This window comes from Schistocerca gregaria, chromosome 11 (assembly GCF_023897955.1).
Source record: "Schistocerca gregaria isolate iqSchGreg1 chromosome 11, iqSchGreg1.2, whole genome shotgun sequence".
Lineage (NCBI taxonomy): Eukaryota > Metazoa > Arthropoda > Insecta > Orthoptera > Acrididae > Schistocerca > Schistocerca gregaria.
The window spans coordinates 78,275,461-78,301,617 of NC_064930.1; the positions used below are offsets into that span (position 1 = coordinate 78,275,461).

A 26,157-nucleotide genomic window follows, 5' to 3' on the forward strand; every position below is an offset into this window, starting at 1 on the left:
GTAATGTTCAGTCACATAATAATGGCTGCGATATTCCTCGATGACACTCTGACTGCCGAACAGGATATGAAGGTTTTGGAGGATGATTTCATTCCCATTATCTGAAGTGAAGTGACCCTGATTTCGACAAGGTAGGGTTAATGTGTGACGCCTTGGAGGAGCGCCTTGGGCTTCAGCATTCTGGCTGTGGGAGCCACTGGCATCAGCCCCAATTGGCCGACGTATTCTCCGGATCTGAACACCTGCGACTCTTTTTTTTATGGGCCTATGTTAAAGAAAAGGCGTACCTTAGGCAGCATCGATGTTCCGACACTTCAGCGGGTCATGCAGTCTCTCTCTCTCTCTCTCTCTCTCTCTCTCTCTCTCTCTCTCTCTCTCTCTCTCTCTGCCACATCATTGCCAATGGTTGTAGCCACTCGAACATGTCATAACCTAAATCTGAATATGTTTAGTGGAGTTTACGTGTTGAATAAAGTGTGTGCACGCTGCAATAATTGTCACCTGGCATGTGCTTATTTTCTACTGTCACATTTTTGTAGTAGTCTACATCTACATGACTACTCTGCAATTCACATTTAAGTGCTTGGCAGAGGGTTCATCGAACCACAATCATACTATCTCTCTACTATTCCACTCCCGAACAGCGAGCGGGAAAAACGAACACCTAAACCTTTCTGTTCGAGCTCTGATTTCTCTTATTTTATTTTGATGATCATTCCTACCTATGTAGGTTGGGCTCAACAAAATATTTTCGCATTCGGAAGAGAAAGTTGGTGACTGAAATTTCGTAAAAAGGTCTCGCCGCGACGAAAAACGTCTATGCTGTAATGACTTCCATCCCAACTCGTGTATCATATCTGCCACACTTTCTCCCCTATAACGCGATAATACAAAACGAGCTGCCCTTCTTTGCACCCTCTCGATGTCCTCCGTCAATCCCACCTGGTAAGGATCCCACACCGCGCAGCAATATTCTAACAGAGGACGAACGAGTGTAGTGTAAGCTGTCTCTTTAGTGGACTTGTTGCATCTGCTAAGTGTCCTGCCAATGAAACGCAACCTTTGGCTCGCCTTCCCGACAATATTATCTGTGTGGTCCTTCCAACTGAAGTTGTTCGTAATTTTAACACCCAGGTACTTTGTTGAATTGACAGCCTTGAGAATTGTACTATTTATCGAGTAATCGAATTCCAACGGATTTCTTTTGGAACTCATGTGGATCATCTCACACTTTTCGTTATTTAGCGTCAACTGCCACCTGACACACCATACAGCAATCTTTTCTAAATCGCTTTGCAGCTGATACTGGTCTTCGGATGACCTTACTAGACGGTAAATTACAGCATCATCTGCGAACAACCTAAGAGAACTGCTCAGGTTGTCACCCAGGTCATTTATATAGATCAGGAACAGTAGAGGTCCCAGGACGCTTCCCTGGGGAACACCTGATATCACTTCAGTTTTACTCGATGATTTGCCGTCTATTACTACGAACTGCGACCTTCCTGACAGGAAATCACGAATCCAGTCGCACAACTGAGACGATACCCCATAGCTCCGCAGCTTGATTAGAAGTCGCTTGTGAGGAACGGTGTCAAAAGCTTTCCGGAAATCTAGAAATACGGAATCAACTTGAGATCCCCTGTCGATAGCGGCCATTACTTCGTGCGAATAAAGAGCTAGCTGCGTTGCACAAGAGCGATGTTTTCTGAAGCCATGCTGATTACGTGTCAATAGATCGTTCCCTTCGAGGTGATTCATAATGTTTGAATACAGTATATGCTCCAAAACCCTACTGCAAACCGACGTCAATGATATAGGTCTGTAGTTAAATGGATTACTCCTACTACCCTTCTTGAACACTGGTGCGACCTGCGCAATTTTCCAGTCTGTAGGTACAGATCTATCGGTGAGCGAGCGGTTGTATATGAGTGCTAAGTAGGGAGCTATAGTATCAGCGTAATCTGAAAGGAACCTAATCGGTATACAATCTGGACCTGAAGACTTGCCCGTATCAAGCGATTTGAGTTGCTTCGCAACCCCTAAGGTATCTACTTCTAAGAAACTCATGCTAGCAGATGTTCGTGTTTCAAATTCTGGAATATTCCATTCGTCTTCCCTGGTGAAGGAATTTCGGAAAACTGCGTTCAATAACTCCGCTTTAGCGGCGCAGTCGTCGATAACAGTACCATCGGCACTGCGCAGCGAAGGTATTGACTGCGTCTTGCCGCTTGTGTACTTTACATACGACCAGAATTTCTTCGGATTTTCTACCAAATTTCGAGACAATGTTTCGTTGTGGAACCTATTAAAGGCATCTCGCATCGAAGTACGTGCCAAATTTCGCGCGTCTGTAAATTTTAGCCCATCTTCAGGATTTCGCGTTCTTCTGAACTTCGCATGCTTTTTCCGTTGCCTCTGCAACAGCGTTAGGACCTTTTTTGTGTACCACGGGGGATCCGTTCCATCTCTTACCAATTTATGAGGTATGAATATCTCAATTGCTGTTGCTACTATATCTTTGAATTTGAGCCACATCTCGTCTACATTCGCATAGTCAGTTCGGAAGGAATGGAAATTGTCTTTTAGGAAGGCTTCTAATGGCACTTTATCCGCTTTTTTAAATAAAATTATTTTGCGTTTGTTTCTGATGGATTTGGAAGAAATGGTATTGAGCCTAGCTACAATGACCTTGTGATCACTAATCCCTGTATCAGTCATGATGCTCTCTATCAGCTCTGGATTGTTTGTGGCCAAGAGGTCAAGTGTGTTTTCGCAACCATTTACAATTCGCGTGGGTTCGTGGACTAACTGCTCTAAATAATTTTCGGAGAATGCATTTAGGACAATCTCGGAAGACGTTTTGTGCCTACCACCGGTTTTGAACAAGTATTTTTGCCAACATACCGAGGGTAGGTTGAAGTCCCCACCAACTATAACCGTATGAGTGGGGTATTTATTTGTTACGAGACTCAAACTTTCTCTGAACTGTTCCGCAACTGTATCATCGGAGTCTGGGGGTCGGTAGGAGGAGCCAATTATTAACTTAATTCGGCTGTTAAGTGTAACCTCCACCCACACCAATTCGCACAGAGTATCTACTTCGACTTCACTACAAGATAAACCACTACTGACAGACACCAACACTCCACCACCAATTCTGCCTAATCTATCTTTCCTGAACACCGTCTGAGACTTCGTAAAAATTTCTGCAGAACTTATTTCAGGCTTTAGCCAGCTTTCTGTACCTATAACGATATCAGCTTCTGTGCTTTCTATTAGCGCTTGAAGCTCAGGGACTTTTCCAGCGCAACTACAACAGTTTACAACTATAATTCCGACTGTTCCTTGATCCAAGCACGTCCTGTAATTGCCAAGCACCCTTTGACATTGCAGCCCATCCCGCACTTTCCCGAGGCCTTCTAACCTAAAAAACCGCCCAGTCCACGCCACACAGCCTCCGCTACCCGTGTAGCCGCCAGCTGAGTGTAGTGAACTCCTGACCTATTCAGCGGAACCCGAAACCCCACCACCCTATGGCGCAAGTCAAGGAATCTGCAGCCAATACGGTCGCAAAACCGTCTGAGCCTCTGATTCAGACCCTCCACCCGGCTCTGCACCAAAGGTCCGCAGTCGGTTCTATCAACGATGCTGCAGATGGTGAGCTCTGCCTTCATCTCGTAAGCAAGACCGGCAGCCTTCACCAAATCAGATAGCCGCTGGAATCCAGAGAGAATTTCCTCAGATCATTAGTGCCGACATGTGCCACCACCTGCAGCTGGCTGCACCCTGTGCTCTTCATGGCATCCGGAAGGACCCTTTCCACATCAGGAATGACTCCTCCCGGAATGCACACGGAGTGCACACTGGATTTCTTCCCCTCCTTAGCCGCCATATCCCTAAGGGGCCCCATTACGCGCCTAACATTGGAGCTCCCAACTACCAGTAAGCCCAACCTCTGCGATTGCCCGGACCTTGAAGGCTGAGAATGATCCTCTGAAACAGGGAAGGCGGCTGCATCTGGCTCAGCCAGAGACAGTGCCTGAAACCGGTTTGTCAGACGCACCGGGGAGGCTTTCTGATCAGCCTCCGGGGACGCCTTTCGCTGCCTGCCACGCCTTGGAACGACCTCCCAATCAACCACAGGCGAGGGCTCAGCCCCACTGCGGGCAGCAACCGGGGCAACCACAGCGGCAGACCGATCTGGGGACAGACGGGACGAGATTGACATCCCAGTGATACCCGAGTCCGGCTCCCCACAGTGGTGCCCATTGGCAACAGCGTCAAGCTGCGCGACCGAAGTCAGCGCCGATTGCAGCTGTGAGCGAAGGGATGCCAAGTCAGCCCTCATCCGAACACAGCAATCGCAGTCCCTGTCCATTCTAATCGATGTTTAACAACAGTTACTGAAACACGAGTCGGTGCCTAGATAACGCAAGCGGAACACGCAAAGAATGTATCAACTAACCTGTACAAATGCCTAACGACTGCGCTACAATCTGCTGAATTTACGAGTACAGTAACTAAAACTCGAAATTGCACCTCCTATACGAAACTCGCACGCAATTTAAATAAGAATCTACGAAGTAAACACTAAAGCGCGATGCTACAACTGTCAAATACTATAATACGCCCGAAATATATGAATTAAACAATGCAAGTACCCAAAAACACGCAAAGAAATTAATTAAACTATGTAACAAATAAGTAAGCTAGGGTTATACGACTTGCTGCTGCAGCTGCTTATCCAACGGCGGCAGGGAGCACTCTGACTGGCCAACCGACAGTGGCCGTTCACAACAAAAACAGAGGACAGACGACTACGCGAATTTGCACTATTCAGGTACTAAGGCGTGATGCTACAACCCTCAAATACTATAATACGCCCGAAATATATGAATTAAACAATGCAAGTACCCAAAAACACGCAAAGAAATTAAACTATGTAACAAATGAGTAAGCTAGGGTTATACGACTTGCTGCTGCAGCTGCTTATCCAACGGCGGCAGGGAGCACTCTGACTGGCCAACCGACACTGGAGATCGAAATACCGGCTGTTTCAAAAACAATATACGTATTTCTCGATCTGATAGCAGCCACTATATCAGATACAGTAACGGCAGCAGTATTGGCCAATATGCGTGAAACTGTTGAGGCCAATACTGCCGCAATTACAGCATTAAAAAAAAAAGTCTGAATACGAGAAAGGCACTAGAGTTGGAAGTAAAACTATCTGCCGCAACAGACGAGCTAGAACAGTACCAAATGCGAAATAGTCTAAGACTAATTGGAGTAGCAGAAAATAAGGAAGAACACACAAACTGCTTATACAGGTTGGACGTGAAAAATTAGGCGTTGAAGTGACTAGGGCAGACATCGACAGGAAGCATCGGGTGGGACGAAAACTACCAGGTGCTACCAAACCTCGTCCAATTGCAGTTAAATTTGTCTCATCCGAAAAAGGGCAGAGATCTTTACCCTGGAGAAGAGTTGGCAAGGACAGGGTTTACAATAAGGGAAGATCTGACACACGAATGGCTCAAGATTTTAAACAGTGCCATATCCCATTTCGGTCCTCAGAATGTGTGGACTCAGGATGGCAGAGTAATCATTAAGACAGCAGCTGGAAAGAAGAGTCACAAACATGACAGAACTGAATAGCATTAAGTGAAGCTACTCGAGCCAACAATACATTTGCAAACTGTAACATCCCTATACTCAAATATACTGTCTTGTAAATGTATTACCTTTTTAATTATCCCCGTATTTGTAACTTCAACTAATTGTTTTTGTAATTGTATTAACTTTGTATTTTTTGTACCTGTAGCTCTAACTTTTACTTAATTTTTATTACTACTAATACTATTTTTAATTGCTCAGTTTCTCTTCCATACTGTAATAGTACCACAGCGATTATTACTCTCCTTCAGTTCATTAATCATCCATCCTTTCGGTTTAAATTGTTCACAGCTTCCTACGATACTGTATTAGTTATTAAGATTGCTTCTCTCTGCTGGCAGCATTGGCCTTTTAAATCCCTCCCCTTTTCCTTATTTCCACCCTAAGCTGTTTCAAATACGTTAATTAAATTTCACCTCCTACGACAGAGGGTACAGTGACACAGCAGTCACTGTATTGGTCATATTCTCCTTGCACCGAATACCATTACTCCATTTTCTATACCCCAGCAACCTCAGGTAATCTCTTGTTATCGCCTTTCTTTCGGCGCTCGTGGAGTCGCAAACGGCGCGCAAAATCTCGGACACACCCCTTTGTCACTTCGCGGAAGCAGCGACCAGCGTCCCTCGCGATCAGTGCCTAACAAAGGGACAAACCAGTCTGCCACCCTACTTCAGGCTCCCAGCGGAACACGTCAGAGCTTCTAGTAGCGCACTGCAACAGCCGGTCTTTAATTGCACATTACGAAGAACTAAGCCTCCTCTTCAACCAACTAAACTACCACGTAATCCTCGTATCCGAAACGTGGTTAAAACCATACATATCATCTGCATCTATTCATCTCCCAGGGTACACGTTTCTTATGGCAGACATAAAAAAAGCGAGGTGGCTGGGTCAGCGCGTATGCAGGGTGTTACAAAAAGGTACAGCCAAACTTTCAGGAAACATTCCTCACACTCAAAGAAAAGATGTTATGTGAACATGTGTCCGGAAACGCTTAATTTCTATGTTAGAGGTCATATTAGTTTCGTCAGTTTGTACTGTACTTAGATTCACCGCCAGTTGGCCCAGTTGAAGGAAGATAATGTTGACTTCGGTGCTTCTGTTGACATGCGACTCATTGCTCTACAGTACTAGCATCGAGCACATCAGTACGTAGCATCAACAGGTTAGTGTTCATCACGAACGTGGTATTGCAGTCAGTGCAATGTTTACAAATGCGGAGTTGGCAGATGCCCATTTGATGTACGGATTAGCACGGGGCAATAGCCGTGGCGCGGTACTTTTGTACAGTGACAGATTTCCAGAACGAAGGTGTCCCGACAGGAAGACGTTCGAAGCAACTGATCGGCGTCTTAGGGAGCACGGAACATTCCAGCCTATGACTCGCGACTGGGGAAGACCTAGAACGACGAGGACGCCTGCAATGGACGAGGCAATTCTTCATGCAGTTGACGGTAACCCTAATGTCAGCCTGAGAGAAGTTGCTGCTGTAAAAGGTAACGTTGACCACGTCACTGTATGGAGAGTGCTACGGCAGAACCAGTTGTTTCCGTACCATTTACAGCGTGTGCAGGCGCTATCAGTAGCTGATTGGCCTCCACGGGTACACTTCTGTGAATGGTTCATACGACAATGAGTCAGTCCTCATTTCAGTGCAAATGTTCTTTTTACGGATGAGGCTTCATTCCATCGTGAACAACTTAGAAATTTTCACAGTCAACATGTGTGGGCTGACGAGAATCCGCACGCAATTGTGCAACCACGTCATCAACACAATTTTCTGTGAACGTTTGGGCAGGCATTGTTGATGTCTTGATTTGGCCCCATGTTCTTCCACCTACGCACAATGGAGCACGTTATCAGGAGTTCATACGGGATACTCTACCTGCGCTGCTAGAACATGTGACTTTGCAAGTACGACACAATATGTGGTTCATGCACGATGGTGCTCCTGCACATTTCAGTCGAAGTGTTCGTACGCTTCTAAATAACAGATTCGGTGACCGATGGATTGGTAGAGGCGGACCAATTCCATGGCCTCCACGCTTTCCTGACCTCAACCCTCTTGACTTTCATTTATGGGGAGGGGGGGGGGGGCATTTGAAAGCTCTTGTCTATGCAACCCCAGTACCAAATGTAGAGACTCTTCGTGCTCGTATTGTGGACGGCTGTGATACAATACGCCATTCTCCAGGGCTGCATCAGCGCATCAGGGATTCCATGCGATGGAGGGTGGATGCATGTATCCTTGCTAACCGAGGACGTTTTGAACATTTCCTGTAACAAAGTGTTTGAAGTCACGCTGGTACGTTGCGTTGCTGTGTGTTTCCATTCCATGATTAATGTGATGTGAAGAGAAGTAATAAAATGAGCTGTAACATGGAAAGTAGGCATTTCCGGACACATGTCCACACAACATATTTTTTTCTTTGTGTGTGAGGAAAGTTTCCTGAAAGTAAGGCCGTACCTTTTTGTAACATCCTGTATACGAACAGATCTAAAAGACAGTCTTATGTACGTCAAACCCTGCTTAAGAAAAAGAGGCTGAATTCATGTTCACTGAAATAGACAAAGTCTGAAGTTCTGGTCTGGTGTCTTGAAATAAGCTCAATGATTTCCTTTCGGCCGGAATTACATTCACTTCAGTGTCAATACGAACATGTCATCGTAATGGGTGATTTGAACATAGACCTGCTAAGAGACACTCCCTCCGCAATAAACCTAAGAAGATTTAGTTGCAATAGCATGAACATTCTTCCATTACAACCTACACACCATACGGCGCACAGTCATACTCTTATAGACGTGATCGCAACGAAACAGACTGACAAAGTAAGAAATGTTGGCCAAACTGCGGCCCCAGGCCTCTCAGCACATGTAATATTCCTGGCCTACTCTGTGCAGCCCCCAAAGACCAAATCGCGTTACATAACTTGTAGGAACATGAAACATATTGACCTTGACGCTCTAAGAGCCAATTGCTCAGAAATCTCAAGGCATCAAATAATCACAGAACCTACAATCGATGACAAAATTAATGAACCTTGTGGTAAACTCACTGCCCTCTATGACAAACATGCACCTGTACGCACAATCCGTGTAAGAAAATCTCCTGCTCCATGGCTGACAGCTGAATTACGTCAAATGACGAATAAAAGGGATGCTGCCCACAGACGTTTCAAGGCAGATGCGAAACCCGAGCGTTTCGAAGAATACAGAAAGTTACGGAACAGAGTGAAACAGTGAATTCGCAATGGTAAACTCAGGCACGCTCACTCCCTTGTATGCAACGATCTGACGCCCACGACTGTATGGAAGAATCTCCGTAGCTTGGGGGTCGGAAAGGCAAAATCGGAAACTGCTTTTCATGTCTCAGCTAACGAATTACATGAATTCTTCTTGTGCACCTCTGAATACCCACGGCTGATAATTATCCTCCACAAGAATCCCTTAACTGTGTAAGGTGTTAGGCAAATCCAACACCTTCCATGAAAACCCTGACATGATAAGCGAATCCAGTAGTATGTCACATAGCTCCGAATAAATCGTGACATTAAATTAACCAAAGTAATACGAGTAACGAGTGAGCAAATGGAATACCACAGGCTAACACAAGAATGCCTAAATGCATGTCGTACCTTCCCACTGTGAGACAGACGCAGTTCCGAGGGGAGAAACGAGGACAGAAGCCGAGAGCAGAACTGTGTTAAGCTAGAAGGCCCTACGATCAGGGACGGACTGGACACCCACATCGCCAGCTACCCACTAGGGCAAACCACCCGCAAGTTTTAGTGTGAGACTTTTTCGCGTCTCTGTTACGTCAAGGACCACCCCCCAGCCCATGTTAAAAGCTAGAGCCCTCCAGAAAAGCAGTATAGATATTACGATAACACAAAAAGGTCCACTACCACCCACAACTTTTAGCGTGAGACTTTTTCGCGTGTCTGTTACATTAGGACCACCCCCCAGCCCATGTTATAAGATAGAGCCCTCCAGAAGAACAGTATAGATCTTACGATAACGCTAAAAGGATCACACCAGCTGCAGGTTTTAGCGTGTGACTTTTTCGCGTCTCTGTTACGTTGCAAACTTTAAAAACGTTGCCCCACCACGAAAAGTATAACGTTTCTCATTGGATAGACAGAATGTTTGTAGGCGGAGCTTAAGGTTAACATTGAGACCCTGATTGGTCAGATGAAAACACAGCCACATCGTTTTTTTTAAGCCAGCCTCGGTAAATTGTAGTAAGGAGAAGTTAGGAGAGGCGAGTTAGTTCCGAGACGGTGATATGGGTGGCTGCTGCGTCGGCCGCTGTCGCCCTGACGCTGCCTAAACACCGACAAGGTAATGAACGCACGCGATCCCGCATTTTTGAGTGCATAGGGCTTCACTCAGAACTGCAGAAGTCTCATCTGTTACACCCCCCCTTTTTGCGTAATACTAGTGTCGATCGTAAATTAAAGCTTATGGTGTTCACATTTGCCACTTGAAGTAAAAATCTGAAACGCGATGATTTCTCTGCTATATAGCTATTGAGAAGCCACATCAGCCACTGTAATTTACGACAAGTTAGATAAGTAATTAAAGATAATGGAGGGTCACTGTAGATCATTTTGATAGTTTTCTCTTCTTTGAAACTTAAACCTAGATTATAGATGTGATATGGCATAGGTCATCCTTCGATCCATTGAACAACTTGGAAACCCATTCAGGGAATATTCGTTCACATTTTTGTTGAACGCAGTTGGTTTTTACCATCCTGTATTAAAACACTTCCTTTTATCAATAGTGCAATTTATAAACAATCTTTTGTGAGTAGAATAAAATTTCCAATGGTAAACTTAACTGCTTTTTCGACGTTATTTTACCAGCTAACTAAAAATAGGAAAGCCTTGAACCCCTTCCACTAAATTTAGGTAGTATTAAGATTCTATTACAGAGAGTGCAGTGGAGTTGACGCTGAAATCATTAAGTATTTGGTTATATCATCGCTAGTCTCACTGAACTCTTCTGAATTCTACATGTCATGTGTGGTCTGGCGTCTCCTTACCAGCAACAAGTCCCAGGTTCAAACTAAATTCCCTAAAAAACACGCTCAGAGCGTCGTTGCGCGAAAGTGGTTGGGAGACACGATATAACACACACACACACACACACACACACACACACACACACACACACACACACACACACACACACACCACCATGAATGTTTAGAACTCGGTAACTAACAACGATACCTTCCATCTAAATACCAATAAATACGGCAAGAAAAGCAATAATGAGAATCTCTTCTGATGCGATAGGCAATGTCAGTATCAGTATAACCATGATTAAGAATGTTGCCGATATCTTAGTACCTATCTTAACTGACATACTTAATTTTTCCCTTGTGAACGGAATATACCCCACTGCATGGAAAAGAAGCATAATTCGACCCATCCCTAAGGTCGAAAACCCGCAACTGCCTAGTGATTACCGACCAATTAGCATACTGCATGCTGTTTCCAAAGCACTGGAATATATTGTTCATGATCAAATCACTGAACACCTGCACGAATTCTGCCTATATGACAAATCTCAATTCGGTTTCTGTAAACGTCACTGCACAAACACTGCTCTAATTAAAGTAACTGATGACCTGAAATATGCCATCAACAGACAAAAGGCAATAATATTGACGCTACTAGACTTCAGCAAAGCTTTTGACACTTATCTTTGACATTTTGCTCAGAAAAATGCAACAGCTTAATTTCTCAGATAGTGCAACGAGATGGTTTGAAACCTACTTAAAAGACAGCAATGTGTTGTCTGCGTAAATGAAAAATCGTCTTGGAAACATGTATCCTCGGGAATGCCACAAGTATCAGTCTTAGGACCACTGTTGTTTTCATTATGTCAACGGTTCTGTCCTCCCGTAAACATCATTTCTATGCCGACGACCTCCAGCTCTAAGCGTGAGACCTGAAGATATAAACACTGCAATCGCTCAGATAAATATGTTTTCAGTAGTGACATGGACGAATAACCTGGGGCTTAAACTAAATTCAAAAAGACACAAGTAATCTTAATAGCCCATCAGAAAGTAATAAGTTCAGATTTCCACGAACGACTGCCTCCTATTCTGCTCGACGGTATTCCAATACCATATCAGAAAACAGTGAAGAACTTAGGTGTAACTTTGGATGAGCATCTCAACTGGGCGGAGAATACAGGCACAGTGTGCCGGAAGACGTCCGCTTGTCTCTATGTTCTCAAAAAGTTCCGGAACGTATTTCCACAGGACTTGCCAGCTCGTGCAAGCACTCGTGCTACCAGACCTCCTCTGTTGTGATGTAATTCAACAAGATATGACTAGTGAAAACAAAATACGGCTAAAACTACCATGCATGCCTTTGTGCGTTACACCTGCAACATTCGCCTATATGATCATGTTAGTGCTTCAGCTTGGGTGGCTGCGCCCAGATAAATTGCGTGACTACCACACTTTGTCTACTTCACCGACTCCCCGTACATTGCTTCAGAGATTAAACACCTTTCATTCCATCATAATCGAACCACGAGGTCACTCTTATTTGGTATCTTAACTGTGCCCACTCACAACAAAAATTTTTGAAAACTCTCAGTTGCCGCTGTCCGCCTCTAGAACAAACTGCCACTTACTCTCCGCAAAATTCAATCCCTTGCTGCTTTTAAGAAGTTGAAGCATTTCCTACTATCATCCACATAGTTTTCCAAAAAATTAATGTAAAAGGCCAATCCTCTCCTCTGTCAAATAGCGAAGCTAGTGTCTCCTATCTTGCTCCTTTTCCTTCTTCCTCTTCATGTATCTCTATTAGCCACGCAGTCTTCTTTTCCTTTATATTTCCTTGATTATGTTTCATCATGTCTCTCTGTTCTTCTTCTCCCTTCACCACCAGTCTCCCTCATACTCCCTGCTGCTAGCACTCCTATCTAAAATCTGTCTCGTCTAATTATAACAGTACTCTCACCTATGAATATAAACTCTATATGTATGTATTTTTCCAAGCGTGCCTTTGTAATTGTTTTTCACTTTTTGTACTAGATGTAATTTAACATGCCTACTAAAACAAATGAATGTATAATAAGTAGAATGACTGGTTAGAGAGGGCCTGATGGCCCTAATCTTGTCAGGTTACATAAATCAATAAATATTTCGAATGCATATATTTAAGACATACGAATATGAAACTTCACACTCATACTCACAAACTTATCAAGTTCAGATTACAGATGCTCAATATGTCCTCAGACACACGTACAGTATCACATAGATAATCAAATTCCCACCATATTTGGGCAAGCATGTTGTTCCTCACTGATGTTAAGACAGTACGGACCCAGTTCTTCAACTCTTCCAGATTCTGTGGGAGTGGTGGTACAGGAACGTTGTCTTTAACGCAGCCCCACAGGAAGAAGTTAGATGGTGTCAAATCTGGTGACTGTGGAGCCCAGCTGAGACATGCTAAGTTGGTTTGGGGTTGTTTTGAGGGAGGAGACCAGACATGGAGGTCATCAGTCTCATCGGATTAGGAAGGACGGGGAAGGAAGTCGGCCGTGCCCTTTCGAAGGAACCATCCCGGCATTTGCCTGGAGCGATTTAGGGAAATCACGGAAATACTAAAATGTAGACTTTCACGGCCGGAAATATCATGTCCATTATACTTGTCCGGGCTGTTATGCCGTGGTCGGTTGATGAATTTTTGTCTCAATTCCCAACGTTTCGTCTCCGACTGCGGGAGACATCTTCAAGGGGGTCCGTAGGTCGATGGAAGGTCCAACACGCCCACTGGCTCGCTACTGACTGCCGCTAAATTCCGTCTCCGCAAGCTCCCGCGCCGCGGTGTGACGTCACGTGTTTTGAAAACGTCAGTCTAATTGGCCGCTGTCCGTCGCCGTCGATCGCCGTTGCCATCACCCAGTAGCGGACGGGTGGTACACATCTTCTGTAACACCGGCATCCATATACCGTTTAATTTCACGCCCTCCTCCTTTCGGTGGAAATTATTTGGGTGTTTAGCGATTTCGATTGCCTCCCTGTAGAGCCTTTCGTAGTATCCGCTTGTGGCTGCTAGTACTTGCGTCTCCTCGAAACGAATATTGTGGTTCCCTGGCTGGAAAGCATGCTCCGCAACAGCTGATCGTTCCGTTTCTCCTCTTCTACAGTTTCCCTTGTGCTCTTCCAAACGTTTTGAAACAGTTCTTTCAGTTGTACCCACATAAACATCACCACAGCTGCATGGGATCCTATACACTCCACCTTTTTCCAAAGGTTTGCGAGCGTCCTTGGCAGGCTTAAGATATTCCTGCATCTTCCTGGTGGGCTTGTAAATTACGGTAATATTCCGCTTCGTCAAGATCCTCCCTGTTCTTTCCGTTACATTTTTAACAAACGGCAGGAATACCTTAGATTTTGCAGTAGCCTGTACGTCAGTATGGTTTCTGCGTGGCTGCCTCAACGCACGTTTTATTTCGGCGGACGAATATCCGTTCTTCATTAATGCATTGTGGAGATGTTCCATCTCAGCGTCGAGCAACTCAGGTTCACAAATATTTTTAGTTCTGTCCGCTAACGTCTTGATAACACCCCGCTTCTGTTGTGGGTGGTGGTTCGAATCCCGGTGCAAATAACGGTCCGTGTGCGTGGGTTTGCGGTATACTGAGTGGCCCAAACTACCAGTTTCGTTTCTAAAAACAAGCACATCGAGGAAATGTAATTTGCCGTCTACCTCCTCCTCCATTGTAAACTGAATTCTCGAGTTTATGCTGTTTAGATGTTCGTGAAACCGGCTTAGTTCTTCCCTACCATGTCTCCACAGCACAAACGTGTCATCCACGTATCGGAACCATACATTTGCTTTTTGGCTGGCAGTACCTAAGGCCTGTTCTTCGAATTTCTCCATAAAGAAGTTTGCAATTACGGGGCTTAGGGGGCTTCCCATAGCCACGCCATCCGTTTGCTCATAAAACTGTTCATTCCAATTTAAGTATGTGCTCGTCAAACAACACTTAAATAGTTCTAAAATATCCGCAGGAAAAATTCGATCCAGCTGTTCCAATACATCATTAAGTGGAACCATGGTAAACAGCGATACCACATCAAAGCTGACCAATATGTCCTCCAGCTGGACCACTATGCCATCCAATCTGCTGATGAAATGTGTCGAATTCTTTATATAGGAGTCCGAACGGCCCACATGTGGTTTCAACAGCGTAGTCAAAAACTTGGCCTGCCAAGGACGCTCGCAAACCTTTGGAAAAAGCTGGAGTGTATAGGATCCCATGCAGCTGTGGTGATGTTTATGTGGGTACAACTAAAAGAACGGTTTCTAAACGTTTGGAAGAGCACAAGGGAAACTGTAGAAGAGGAGAAACGGAACGATCAGCTGTTGCAGAGCATGCTTTCCAACCAGGGAACCACAATATTCGTTTCGAGGAGACGCAAGTACTAGCGGCCACAAGCGGATACTACGAAAGGCTCTACAGGGAGGCAATCGAAATCGCTAAACACCCAAATAGTTTCCACCGAAAGGAGGAGGGCGTGAAATGAAACGGTATATGGATGCCGGTGTTACAGAAGATGTGTACCACCCGTCCACTACTGGGTGATGGCAACGGCGATCGACGGCGACGGACAGCGGCCAATTGCACTGACGTTCTCAAAACACGTGACGTCACACCGCGGCGCGGGAGCTCGCGGAGACGGAATTCAGCGGCAGTCAGTAGCGAGCAAGTGGGTGTGTTGGACCTTCCATCGACCTACGGACCCCCTTGAAGATGTCTCTCGCGGTCGGAGACGAAACGTTGGGAATTGAGACAAAATTCATCAACCGACCACGGCATAACAGCCCGGACAAGTATAATGGACAAATCACGGAAAACCTAAATCAGGATGGCCGGAAGCGGGATTGAACCGTCGTTCTCCCGAATGCTGATCCAGCGTGCTAGGCACTGCGCCACCTCGCTCGGTCATGCTAAGTCGCCAGCTCCTTGACGACCAATCCAACGGTTCGGTAGAGTTTCATTCAGATATTCACGCATTTGGCGACTCCAGTGAGGGGGGGGGGGGGGGGCGGCGTGCCTTGTCTTCTTGAAAAACGAATCGATCAATTTGTACCTCAGCATGAAACGTCTTTGCACTGTAATCACTGAATGAACTTCGGAAACTCGAGAACATGATACTATTTTTGCTGCGGAGTAGCAATTTTAAACATATGACGGTTGCCAAGCAAGACAGTCAACTGACATCTAGCGGTTTTTAATATTAACTAGATTATGTATTCGTTTCTCCAATAGCAGAGGCGCAGCGATCGATAGTTTGGACAAAATAATACTTTGCAGTACGTATATTCTTTTTGAAACACCTCTACGCCTTTTTCCAAGACTTTCGCACAGGAACATCGCGCTATAGTTCTTCGTTTAAATATTCGCAGGAATATGAAAATGACACATCGAAATCGGCGACGAAAGGCTAGAAAAGCTACAGAAATCGATCAACAGAGAAGGCCATTGGCCCTGACAGTACTCCAGTTCTACACACAGATGCAAAGCTACATAGGTTATTTTTCTATGATGTCGGTCTATTGTAGAATTTCGGGACATGTTTTACGCGCGCATATCGAAACATTTCTGTAGACTGAAAATCCCCTCTGTAGGAACCAACACGGGCTCCGGAAACGACGCTTGGGTGAAACCCAGCTTGTTCCGTTCGCCTGAGACCCATAAAGCGATAGATAAAGGTGCCCAGGTGGATGCCGTGCTCCGTTACCTGTGGAAGGTATTGGAGACAGCTCTACACTGCCAAGTAATGAACAAAATACGAACCTAGGGAAGTGTCATTTAATTGAAGAGTTTCTAGCGAACAGAATACATCGTCATTCTGAACAGAGAAATTTCTTGAAGTATATGTAATCATACGAGCGCCTCAGGATGGTATTCCAGAACCATTAAGTTTCACAATATAATTGTGTGAATGGCTTTGTAGATATCGGAAGTCCGAGGAAGCTGTTGTACATAGACGCTGTGACACTTAGTGCAGGGAATAGCAGTTGTCCTTCAGCATAAAAGTAACGTACTGCGAATACATAGACAGAAACCCCTTTGTTGTGTGATCACACAATTGCAGAATAATCATGGGATGCAGTTACTTACATAACATATCCAGGAGAATGTGTAAAGAGTGATCTGAAGTGGAACGATCAAGGGAAATTAATAGGAAGTACGGTGCATGCTAGAATGGGCCATCAGAAGAATTCTAAGGAAGAGTTGCAGAGCCTGCACAGGAGACACTGACACGCGCAGCGATCAGTTTTCGTCCAAAGCGCTGGACGATTTGTTCGGAAAGAGAGGCCGACACTGTATGCCCGCTTTCGGCCAGCTAGCGACGTGCTGTGATTACAGAATAGACTCACGCCCTGAAGTTTTCGCAAAAATTTTTACAGAAACTTCTCGGTAAAAAAAATTCATTTTTGCCTTACTCATAGCTTTACACTGAAGCGCCAAAAAAAAAAACTGATATAGGCATCCGTATTCAAATACAGAGATGTGTAAACAGGCAGAATATGGTGCTGATATGTGGTAATCTTTCTGTGTAGTTAAGCAGGCGGTCACAGTAATCGCTGTATCTGCCTCAGTGCTACGCCTCTGTATCCTGCGTAGTTGTGCTTCACTTTGTTACTACATATATGCAATATGCATTAGCTTTTCTGGCAAAGTGGCCAATACACTTTACTTACTTCCTCGATGGAAGGGCATCAGAGCTGCCTTCGTTTGTTAGAGATCTCTACGGCATTACTAAATTAATTCGGTGAACACCACAGTATTCAATTAGGGCACTGCCAATAACTTTCTAAATCCCATCTGTTACTGTTCGATCTCTGACAACCTGACCGCTGAAGATTTGTAATCCTTCGTTCCATACTACCTTACAACTTGATAAACCTGCGAGTCTAGAAATCAATAAAACTCCTATATCATTATGTAGTTTCCATTTAGAAATATTTATGCAATTCTTTGTGCTGTTTCGGAAAGTGGAAACCTTTTGTGGTGAAATTCCTTGCACCCCTATACCCTATCGACCATTTCGAATTATATTACAGCCTGTGCCATGCGTCACTGTCTGACGCTTGTCCACTTTACTTTAATACAAAAATTCACATTTGAAACAAGGAATTTACGATTGCTATTTGCTATTTTGTAAATAAAGTATTTCCTTAACACTTTACACACAAATATATTTATCTGGACGACTCCAAGCTCATACTATGCATGGTGTCAAATGACATATTATGTTGGAAAATTTTATTAACGACAATAGTAACATTTGCATGCGCATTTTTCAACTGCTCTTTATGATCTGCATCAGATCTTCGTCATTGTTCATGACCACCACGTTATTCACTGCCTCATATTTAATACATTATTGGGCATTAGTTGTAAATGCATAACCAGGATTCGGTTCTGGGGCAGCTGAGTCTCTTACGGTCTTCTTTCCCCGCTTCCATATAGCGTAGCATAGAACCCACATTTAATGTCAGATGCCCACAATTTTAATAATTATAAAATCTAGAATTATTTTGATACAAGGAAAAACTTTTTACTACACTAAAAGTGCAGTTGTTTTGTTTGCCTAATGACATGTTAATGACCTCTGTAATTACCCTCCCCGTTTCCATCCAAGACAGGTTTAGTTTTTCGCCTTCATAACAAGAATGTTGAAGGGGTTGTTCTTTCAGATAGCCTCCACTTTACCTCTCAGGCTTCATTTGTGCTATTTTTTTCTGTGCAATTATCAATCAAGTCTGCCCTGGGTTGAGACTGTCTGTAAGGCTGCTAATGGGCTGTGGTCCCCCAAAAAGGCAAAAGGGCAGGCTGAGAATTTGACATGCTGGAGGTAAAGGTATACATTACTCTCGCCTCATGCCTGTCAGCCTGGTGCTGCATCCCACAGGGGCGGAGAAGTGGTGAATGTATGCGTTGGTCACGCTGGGCGTGGCAGAACTTTCTGCTAGCCAGAGAATGACGACGAGCAGGGAGAAAATGGTGTGCGTGATGCCATGACGATATGGGCAGAACAATGGCCCACCTGACAGAGCAGCGCCAGGTTTTTTTTTTTTTTTTACACCTACCACGCCAGCAAGATGAGTTTCCTGCTGGAAACCGTGAAATTCAGTTTGATTACCTGCACAGTTGCTCAGTAGTAATCATAGAGCTGCCTCATTTTTCTGGGCAAAGCTCCAACTGGCTTACTTCCTGTTGCGGTGGTGTGTGTGAGCTGATTCAACTGGTGCTCAAAAAGCTCTCTCTCCGATTGGCTGAAGGCGCTCCTGGAGCAGTCCTGATGGAAGTACAGTGCTCTGACGTGGCAGATAGGCAGATGGGCGTGGTGCGACGTGTAAGAGAGTTCTGTAGTTAAACGAACATGGTGTGTCGAGCAGGGAAGCTTGTTAACGGAAGGGTGTGAGGCGCCAAATGACACTGTTCGATTTAGATAGGCGCAGAATCCTGTGTTGTTTACATCTGGGCCTAGTGAGCAAGGGTAGCCACCAGCGCTAATAAGACAAATAGCAGGTCGTTGCTGCAGCATTATTTCTTGCAGATGGCTGTGTCTTTTGGTAATATTTGCAGATTTGCAGTTAGCGAAAGTAGAATGTTAGTTAACTGTCTGTGGAGAGCCTATTTCTACCGGTTCTCAGATGAACAGTGTTATTGCTAGGGCATTTTCTCGGTGCACAATCATCCAACTTGTGAATTCTATTCGCAGCCAGAGTAAGTTATCCAAAATTTCTATGCATGGAAAGAGAAGATTCCAGTCCTATCCTACCTTTACTAACGTCCGATTGTGATGTTTATGTGCCGAGTTTTTCACCTACTGTATTTTTATGTTGTGCATTCTGGTATTTCAAATAATAGACTTTCGTTACCCGGTAACTATTCGATTTCAACAGTGTAAAGCCTTTGAATCATTACTTTCAATGGGTTTCACATTTTACTCATTGATTACCTCTACTGGTGTGAATGCACAGCTACTGGGAGGTGCCATACCTAGTTAGTGCTATATTTGTGTGGAGATCTCAGTAGGTTTGTACCAGAAGTTTCAGTAGTTAGTAGCGGACACTACTTTGAAATTTAGCATTTACTTCTCCTAAGTGCACACGAGAAACGGCAAGCACTCAAAGTACCATTACACAGTACTACTGTGTGGTAAGAAAACTAGAAAATGTGTAAAGGAAATCTAAGGAGCAGCCTAGATCTAGATATCTGATCAGATGAACAGTGGCACAATATCTACTGTACTAGAAAATTGCATTATGAGGAAGGTTAATCAGAATAGGAAGGTAGGGGAAATAAGTTACTGTGATCACTTCAGTGATAGAACGATTCTCATCAGGTTCAGAGAACCAGTGTCAACAATAAAGGTATGTAATCCAAAGTCGCATGCAGAAAATTTGGTGAGAGAGAATAACTATGTTACAACATTGAGCAGATAATTTTATGTGCAAATCCAGATGAACACACAATGATGCAGTACTGAAATACTGTAGTTACGGAATGGACAAAGAAAGACAGTATGGGGTCTATCGTAGGAATGAGAGGGGGAAGTCTGCGAGGAACAATTATATTGTTGGACAACCAAAACAGAACTGTCACAGGAGACTGCCTTTTCTGCCTCAGCTTCTCAGGATGTGGAACATCTTGGAAGCACTGTCAATGTTGCCACAGCTGCCCGCTCCAGTAACCCCCACACAAATGAGGTAAAACCTCGGCCAATGTAGATGATGACTGTGACTGTTTCTACTGCCGATTAACTGTTCAGACTTTGCCTTCGGTATTTCCTTTCCTATTGGGGGAACGGGGAAAGCTTTGTTAGTAGCATTTTCACCCTAATTCCTCATTTAGATGTGGGATGCTTTCAAATTTCTATCTATTCCTACACTTTTCCTCCTGTAGTTCCATGAAAGTAATCATATGATTTCTTAACACACGTTCTTAATATCCTGTCCCTTCTTGTCAGGGTTTTCCCCTTACTACTGTCTCCATTGATTCTGTAGAGGTGTTCAGTTGCTTTACGTCAGGTCACCTAACTTTCAACACACATCTATGCCATCACATTCCGATCGCTTATTTCCCTTCTTTTCCTATCTCTCCCCCCCCCCCCCCCCCCGCAATCCATGAACTACTCTTATAAAATAGTTTTCCAATTGTGCATCCTCAGCTATTTCTTCCCCTTATCAAGGGCTATGTTCAGTACCAATAGCTTTGTTGTGCGAGGGATGTTGTCTTTGACTGTGCTTGCTTGTGTTTCTGAAAATGATCTTTGTACCTCTACATCTACATGGATACTCTGCAAATCACATGTAAGTGCCTGGCGGAGGGTTCATCGAATTCTCTATTATTCCACCCTCGTATAGAGTGAGGAAAGAACGAACACCTGTATCTTTCCTTATGAGCTCTGATTTTCCTTATTTTATCGAGGTGATAGTTTCTCCCTATGTAGGTCGGTGTCTCAGAAATATTTTCGCCTTTGGAGGAGAACGTTGGTGATTGCAATATCGTGAGAAGTTTCCGTCGCAACGAAAAACGCCTTTCCTTTTATATCCAGCCCAAATCCTGCATCCAGTGACATATTTCGCGATAGTGCAAAACGTGCTGCCCTTCTTAGTACTTTCTCGATGTATTCCGTCAGTTCTATCCGGTAAGGATCCCACACCGTGCAACAGTATTTTAAGAGAGTACGAACAAGCGTAGTGTAGGCAGTCTGCTTAGTAGATTTGTTAAATTTTCTAAGTGTCCTGCCAATGAAACGCAGTCTTTGGTTAGCCTTCCCTACTACATTTTCTGTGTGTTCCTTCTAATTTAAGTTGTACATAATTGTAATTACTAGGTATTTAGTTCAATTTACGGCCTTTATATTTGACTGAGTTATCGTGTAACCGAAGTTTAACGGATTGCTTTTAGCACTCACGTGGATAACCTCACACTTTTTGTTATTTACGCTCAGCTGCCAATTTCCGCTCCATTCAGATATCTTTTCTAAATCGTTTCGTAGTTCTTCATCTTCTGATGACTCTATTACTCGATATACGTCATTAACAAACAACCTAAGATTGCTACTCAGTTTGTCTCCCAAATCGTATACATAGATAAGGAACAGCAAAGAGCCTATAACACTACCTTGGGAACGCCAGAAATCACTTCTGTTTTACTGACTTTCTGTCAATTACTAAGAACTGTGACTTCTCTGACAGGAAGTCGCAGGATTCCAAGTCGCAGGATTCCACTATAAGCCGCTTGTATGGCACAGTGTACACGAAATACAGAATCGATCTGAAATCCCTTGTCAATAGCACTCAACACTTCATGCGAATGAAGAGCTAGTTTTTTCACAAGATGATTTCTGAACCCATGTTGTGTGTGCACGAAAAGACCGTTTTCTTAGAGGTAATTCATAACGTTCCCACGCAATATGTTCCAGAATCCCACTTTCAATGCAGCAGAATTTCTTAAAGTCTTGTACTTTATGGTCGCCACTTTTGATGTGCAGTTTCTCGCTGTAGCACACAGACGATATTCAGTCGGAAAAGTGCAAAGCAGGGAGTAGAATAAAGCAGACAAAGCCACAGTTGATGTTATGCCTTACAAAAATACAATGCAGCAGTCGTGCATTGCGAGGCGAACTGGCCAGGTGAGCTGTGCAAAGAGTTCGCACTGCAGCACTTAAGCTGAAGAAGGCAGGAGTCTTTCCACACCTGATTACAGAGATTCCCATTAACTTTTTCTCCTTCATAAAACCTATGCTGACTTGCACTACACCATCTTGGTTACACTACAAAAATTAACTTGTATCGAGCAACTTGTACTGCATGAATCTGACAGATACTGGCGAATCCTGTTTGCCAATACCTATAAAGTGACACCCACAGATCCTTATTCTTAACAAAACTTTGCACATAGCATGGCGGTGAAGCTTTCTTTCCATGACACTCTCTCCATAATAAATAATCATAGCTCTTGATTGCTGTGTAAGCTGGAAGTTCAGATGTGGTGGTGAACATACAGTGGTAGCAATTCTGACAAGGTGTGGAATCCAGTCAGTAACTGGTCATGTTGGATGGGTGCAAGACAGTGCCACGGAAACAATCTGTAAGTACTTAATACTCCTTATAATAAGGCAGCAGTCCACTACAGGATGGCTGCAGCTCGGCCAAGAAATTCTTGTGCCTCGGATAGGTGTTGGCCAACTGCAGTGTGTGTAGTGGCTGCTCCAGTATCGCACAGATTCAAGGGGCAGGCTGTGTCGTGGTAGAGAAATTGTGCTCACAGACACGACTTTAGGATAAATGGGTTTGGTACAAGTACTCTGTCGATCTGCGTGTGTTTGGCCTGAGCTATGCCTTTAGTCATGTACACTAGACTTCCACAGCTGCCAGTGTGGAACGATTGTCAAATTTGCTGCTTGAGTACTCCTGTGTTAACTATTCCTACACGTGCCAGGTTGACACAGCAACATTTCAAGGCTATGCTATATTTCGTAAAGCATCACCTATGCTCGCCTGCTGCAATTTGTTTCCTACAAGCGTTTCTTCAAATTCTTCTAGTTCTTCCTGCCCAGTTTTGCTTTCTTTCCTGCACTTGTCTATTTCATTCTTTAGTGGCCTCTACTTATGTACTATCATTATCTGTTTCCTCTTCACAAAGATTTCTTCAGCTTTCCTTTCCTGTACCTGCATTTGTCTTTCCCACTTCTTTAATAGGCAGTGTTAGAGAAGTCCATTCTCATTCAACTGGCAAACTAGCATTTCATTCCACTGTACTTCAGTACCTGACTTGATGACACACAGATTCCTGCTGATGATTCTCTTAAGCTTCATCATATTCAACGTCATAGCTAAACTGTGATTTGAGTTTACATCTGCTTTTTTTTGTATGTGCTTTACACTTCAACACTTGATTTCAGGAGCCCCATATTGTCATGACAAAACCCAGATGAAATCCTTACCTAGACTCTCATATGAATGTCTCAGCTTATGTAGATTTAAAGCAACTCCACCATATAGAAAATAAGTTAGAAAGGAGCTGGGGGTGCCTTGCATGGGGAGTGGTGTGGAGAAAACTAGCTGCTAATTAAAGAGGTAATCCAAGAAAATGGACTTCAGTGATAAGATCGTGTGGTAAGCTTAGTGCATTTGGAATAGTAGTCGCCTTAGTGTCATTGTAATGTCTGAAATGTTTCGATGAGGTGGTTGTGTGTGAAACAAACTGTCACTATTTGGTGAGACTGTATCACGAAGTCTGCAAATAACTGGACCGAGCTGTTTGGCCTCATATCAGAAAAATGTCTTTAAATATCTGGAAATGGTATTAGTTGTCAGGCATATGTGCGTGCACTGGTATTTGCCGCAAGAAGCATCCATTTCAATGTAGACCAAAGACTGGTACGGAGTAGCATCCTCAGGTAACAGGAACTGACTTGCAGGAGTCAATGTGAAAATAAATATGGCAAGATAATTTCTTGAGCGACTGAATAAAGCAGTTTTGAATGGATAGTTAAATGAATTTGAATAAGGCGATACAACAGAACCTCTGTAGCTTAATACAGTTTCACACTATTTTTGGATCGTAGGAGAATATCAGATTTGTTGCTGGATGGATAAGCATTGAGAACAGTTTTTTCCTGTATGATAGCTTTCTCTGTCAGGTACGTGCGCTTGCAGTAGTGAGATAATTTTTGTGTCGTGCTGCAGCCCTTCCAGAGAGGAAAGCCGCAGCAAGCTGATGGAAGCAGCTGAGGACTGGGACATGGAGGAGGTGATCGCGCTGGTGGCGGCAGGGGCGGACGTGGGGGCGAGAGGAGAGTGCGAGACCACTGCTCTGCACTGGGCGGCGGAGAGCGGGCACTTGGAGGCGGTGAAGTGCCTGCTGGCGGCTGGGGCAGAGGTGGACGCCAGAGACAACAGACAAGTCACGCCTCTGCACTTAGCTGCATATGAAGGCCACACGCCTGTGGTGCGGCTGCTGCTTGGGGCGTCAGCTGACCCCAACGCTAGAGATGCTCAAGGAAGGACGCCACTGCACGATGCAGCAAGAGAGGGCCATTTAGATGTGGCGACTGCACTGCTTGAGGCAGGGGCAAACAGTGGGGTCAGGGATCCAAAGGAAGACAAGCCCCCTGGTTATCGTCAGAGAGCAAAATAAGCAGAGATTTGCAGACATGAAATTATCTGTGCAACAAATGACTGTGGAAGAAACTTGAAACAGTTTTTTACACTTCTTGATAAGTTTTATTAAAAAATGCGAAAATTTGATCCTGCAGTCTCTTATTTGGGCCCATCTCTACTAATACTACAGCAAAACTCAGGTACAGATAGATATGAGTACTCTACATTAACAAGAGGCTGCAAGCCATCGCTACTTTAATCATAAATATATCTGAGTGACGCTAAATGTTACTTTCTACACATACAGAAAAATACTCTCAACAATCTTCAAATTGTGGGCTACATAATTTTTTTATTTATGAAATTAATGAATTTATGCATGACATTTCTGTTGCCTATATCTGCACTCACTTTCGTAACTCAAATTAACTAATTTAATAAAATTAACCGTTTAATTACTGTGTACCCATTTATTACCACAAAAAATAAAAACGATAATAGTTCAGGCATACGAGGACAGTGGCATATTTAAGATTGCAAAGGTAATGAAAATTTTTTATTCGTCCTCTTATAACTACAACCAACTGATAACTCTTACAAAAAGTACACAAATCAGAAAAATGGATGGTTCCTGAGTGACAAAGCATTCATTGGGGTGGAAACTATAAAAAAATTTATGAATTAATCTTTTTTACAATGCAATTTTGTTCACGTGAATCTACTGTGAGGTTCAATTTTATTCAAATGGATTAAACTGCGACCACACTTGTGACACACGATATGCCAGATGATATGCAGTTCTACTGTCAGTGAAGTTGGCAACTGCCACTGGCTTAGTCCACCACAAGTTGCACACCACATGGCTCACCCACTAGGTAAAGACCTGAAGTTCCCCTCCAGAGGAGGACCAGAAGACACTGTCACTTCCCACCAAGCCTTGGCACAGGAGCCAAATGAGCAAAAAAGCGTCTAGCTGTACAAACCAATCTAACACTGTCTCCTCCCTTGACTGTTCTGTTGTCCGGGTAGCCAATCCGGACACAGCACAGGGTTCCCACACTGGAGAGTATCTGCTTTGCATTTCATGAGAGCAGCCAATCAGCGACTCAAAATCGCTTTCGTCTGAAAAAGATTTCAAGACTAAGGAGGTGTCTTTCTCACAGTAAGCATGGATGTGTTTTGGCAAAAAGTCTACCTAGATGGGAAAACAGTCTTTTATGGAGAGATCTAATCTTTCCAGGTCGACCACTTCTAATTTCTGAAAGAAGCTGTTAAGCTTACCAGACAGTCTTCCCCC

General features: G+C 44.0%; 1 protein-coding gene across 1 annotated transcript in view; it reads left to right on the forward strand.

Moving 5' to 3' along the window:
- LOC126295155 (myotrophin-like) overlaps positions 1 to 25,367 on the forward strand; it is a 45,293-nt gene extending 19,926 nt beyond the window's left edge. The window contains exon 3 of the mRNA XM_049987450.1: positions 24,447 to 25,367. Within this exon, the coding sequence (XP_049843407.1) occupies positions 24,447 to 24,897 (451 nt within the window). The 3' untranslated portion in view covers positions 24,898 to 25,367. The remainder of the gene's footprint in view (positions 1 to 24,446) is intronic.
- Positions 25,368 to 26,157: the final 790 nt, after the last annotated feature.